The 3,727-nt window shown below is 38.7% G+C and overlaps 1 protein-coding gene across 1 annotated transcript; it reads right to left on the bottom strand.

The window, feature by feature from the left end:
* Positions 1 to 1,574: 1,574 nt before the first annotated feature.
* LOC108748555 (neutrophil collagenase-like) lies at positions 1,575 to 2,378 on the bottom strand. The gene is given in 4 exon segments (XM_018486776.1): positions 1,575 to 1,680; positions 1,682 to 1,750; positions 1,865 to 2,310; positions 2,313 to 2,378. Coding segments are annotated over 4 exon segments (687 nt in total).
* Positions 2,379 to 3,727: the final 1,349 nt, after the last annotated feature.

Here is a 3,727-nt window from a genome sequence, read left to right as displayed (position 1 = left end):
CAATGAGCTGCTTTTTCCTCCTACCACCTCTCGTAGTTCTCCTCCTCGGCCCCGGTCCCCACGGGCGCATGTGTATGTGAGCTCGTGACGTCATGATGGGACGCGACGTGACGACGATCTTACAAGCTCGAGAGCAGACGAGTGACTGAGGGAGTTCGCGCGTTTTTTTCCCGCGTGCACTGTCGCACGCGCTGTCTCAGTCGCACTCGCTCTCGCTCGCACCAACGCCGTTCATCCGACGTCATTAGCTCGCACGCACGTTCGCTCGCTCTCGCACCGACGCCGTTCGCTCGCTCTCGCTCGCACTCGCACCAACGCCGTTCGCTCGCTCTCGCTCGCACTTGCACTAACGCTCATTTGCACTAACGCCGCTCTCGCTCATTCATTTTCACTTAATCCCACATCGGTCTGTAAAAAAATCAAAAAGGATTAATATTAGTATAATAGTTATATATAATAAGAGAAAATAAAATAACTTACTCGAATGGGAGCTCGTACGGCTCCAGTCCGAATAGTATTCCAGATATAGGGGAGCTATCTCTCCACATGTCATAGAGGCAGTCTTCTCTATGCCATCTTCGAAGACGTATCCAGCGCCGCTCTTCGTGGTTCGTGAATCCACGTATTTTTATATGGAGTGTGCCACACCACATAGGCTGGAAGAAGAAAGTAAAAAAGTATTTACTAATAGTAGGTAGAAAAATAGAGTAGAAAATAGTAAAAAAACTTACCAGGGGGATGATCTGCACCCCAAGCTCATTTTTTAGTTGTAATCCTTTTACTCTTTCATTATCAACCATTAAGTACTGAAAATGAGAAAAAAAGTCAAAAAGGAATAAAAAATGATAATAAAAGAACAACTTACTCCTTTAACTGGATACTCGTACTTAATGTGTAGATGCTTTCTTAAGTCACACATTTTGATCACTTTTTTATATTTACGTTCACTTTACACTTTATATTATATATAGTCGCGAGATTGACTGTCTGTGACAGCGCGAGTGACAATTATATATATCATATGATTCCACACCCATTTCCTTTTTCCTTTTACCACTTTTTTCCTTAAAGTTTGCATCAGCGCGAGTTTCCTTTTTCTCCTTTATTTAAAGATATACAATATATAAAGGTAGAGATATATAAAATACTTTTTTATATTTTAAAATATAGTTTTATTGTTAGCGCTAAATGACATACACAATTAATGCTCTCCGAAAACCAAAGCGATCAACTTGCAATCAAGTATGTCGTTGCGATCGAAGGATTCGTTATCATATATCGTTTTTAGCATGTTCGTAGATTTCGGGACAGTGGACGCGATAGCGAAAAGTTGCGAAAATTTTTTGTTGACGTTATCGATCGACGTTATATGTCCTTCCATCTTTTCCTCCTCCTCCTCCTTCTTCGTCTTATTTCTCGTTGTGTTTTGTCAATATGTATTACTTGATCGAATTAGTCGATCTAAGATATCTTGCATTTGCTACAATAATCTGTCTCTCGAACATTCGACGTTGAGTACGATATACGATATTATATTAAATTTACCAGCCTCTGTTACGGTTCTCATGAACTCGTTAAATTTGTTGTTTTTTGGCAAAGTACAGATTACCATTCATATATCGGAAGGCCAAGGTCGGAGCTGACGGTATTCCTGGGAATACTGCTTGTAACGATTGATAAGCGAACACTCATACTACATTCGTCTATCTGCGCCACATTGTTATTATTGAAGATTGCATAGGTTTGTCCTCTGTTAGTATTGGGTCGTCCGGAAAGTCCGTGCGTATTTTCCGCACGGACTTTCCGGACAACCTTGGGTTATCTGGAAAGGTCCGTGCGGAAAATACGCACGAACTTTCCGGACGACCCAATATTTACTACGGTATCGATCAAAGCGTTCGGGGGAAATCCTAGACTCGAGAGACGTTTTGGCCAACCTTCTTTCAATTTGAAACTGGGACACTCGACCACGTAAACTATATTATTTACAAACAGTACTATTTCACCCGAAAGCTTTTGATATGCAGCTGATAAAGAGAAATTATTCGGAAGGAAATTCATGTAGCTGTTTAGTACGTTTAGTACTTGTGGTCCGTCGTATTTTGTATCATCTATATTTATCGACCACATACATTGATACGTGACGAATATTCGATGACGTAATACCAACACCGTATTCACATATTGTAAAGTACAGAGATCTATGTACTCGGGTTTATTTGTCGTAATTTCGATAGTTGACGTTGGTGGTGGTGGTTGTGTAGTTGTTGTTAGTCTTGGATTTTTCATTCCATAGAGTTGTTGAATGAGGTTAAAATGTCCTCTATGTTGATTTTAACGATTTTATTATTATTATTAGCAGTGACAAATGCGAACATTATGGAGTCTTCACGTGAACTGTGTGTTAATCTTAATGCGTGTCCAATTTCATGTGTTAACGTGTTAAGCAGTCCTTGTTACTAGCAGATTTTTCGGTTAGATATATATGCCACGGTTCTGCACTATCTACGTGTATTTCAGCGGTGTAATTGACAACGTTTGAAGGATAGAACACGTGAGCGAGTACTCCACCAGATCCATCGAACGAAGAGGAGCAAATTTTTTCGTTACGTTTACGATCAGCGTACGTGTGTGTGCCACTACGATAAGATATTAAGATGTCGGGATTTAACGTTTTACGTTCGAACGATAAAGACTAATTCGCTGCCCATAGCGAGAACGCGAATGCGGTAGTTTTCAAGGTGTGCGCATCCGCTAAATGGAAGTTCCACGTGAGATGTGTTTTCGCCCATTTCCTCCTACCTGTATTTTGCTCGTGGTGCAGAATGTCTGGGAGATCACATCATGGTATATTTACGTATTTGATACAACGTACTCGTATAGTTATTCAATGTACCATCACCTATTTGATAATATTCTTGAAATAATGAAATCGCCTGTTTAATTTCTCCCTCTTCGAATGATAATTGCGTATTGTTTTCAGTGACTACTCAAGTAGTCGTACTTTTGTAGATACAGAATTATTTCAGTATCTATACTTTGATGATTCGTCGTTGTCGTCGTAGTAATCGTAACGAAGACGATGATAATGATGAACGTGAGAGACATCGCAATGTAACACAATTATACGACACACAGTAGAAACGATGTACTCGTATACTCGAACGCTTTGTCAAGAGTAATCGCGTTTCGTGATTTTTTTATATATGTATACGACATGTAGTAGAAACGATAAAACACTTTGTCAATAATAATGAATCGCGTTTCGTACTTTTTTTATATTTTCAGATGAGACTCTTATCTATCTAAGAGGAAAGGGAAATGACATCATAAATATTTTTGTAAGATATAATATATTTAACGGAATATGTGTTTTACATTACAATATGATAGTGTGTGAAATTCAATAAAGTAGGAAAAAGCTTGAAAAAAATATATATATTATACAATTTTGTGAATAACATTAGTCAATGGATTGTACTCTATCACCCTATGTGAATAATAAGACAATAAGCTACAGTGTTCAGTGGAATATTTTCCTTACATTCGAATTCTATACGAATATCCACAGTAGCGCTTTTTATCAATTCATTTTGGCGAGAACAATCGATCATTACGAATGGACCGTGTACAAGAAATTCCCCGATAGATAACGTAGCATCGCGATTGTTGTAACCGTAGTAGTACGTCTTTTGAAATTTTACATACATATCGTAGAACGTCTTTC

This window comes from Trachymyrmex septentrionalis, unplaced genomic scaffold (genome assembly GCF_001594115.1).
Source record: "Trachymyrmex septentrionalis isolate Tsep2-gDNA-1 unplaced genomic scaffold, Tsep1.0 scaffold231, whole genome shotgun sequence".
Taxonomy (NCBI): Eukaryota; Metazoa; Arthropoda; class Insecta; order Hymenoptera; family Formicidae; genus Trachymyrmex; species Trachymyrmex septentrionalis.
This window is presented reverse-complemented; position numbering and strand designations above follow the sequence as displayed.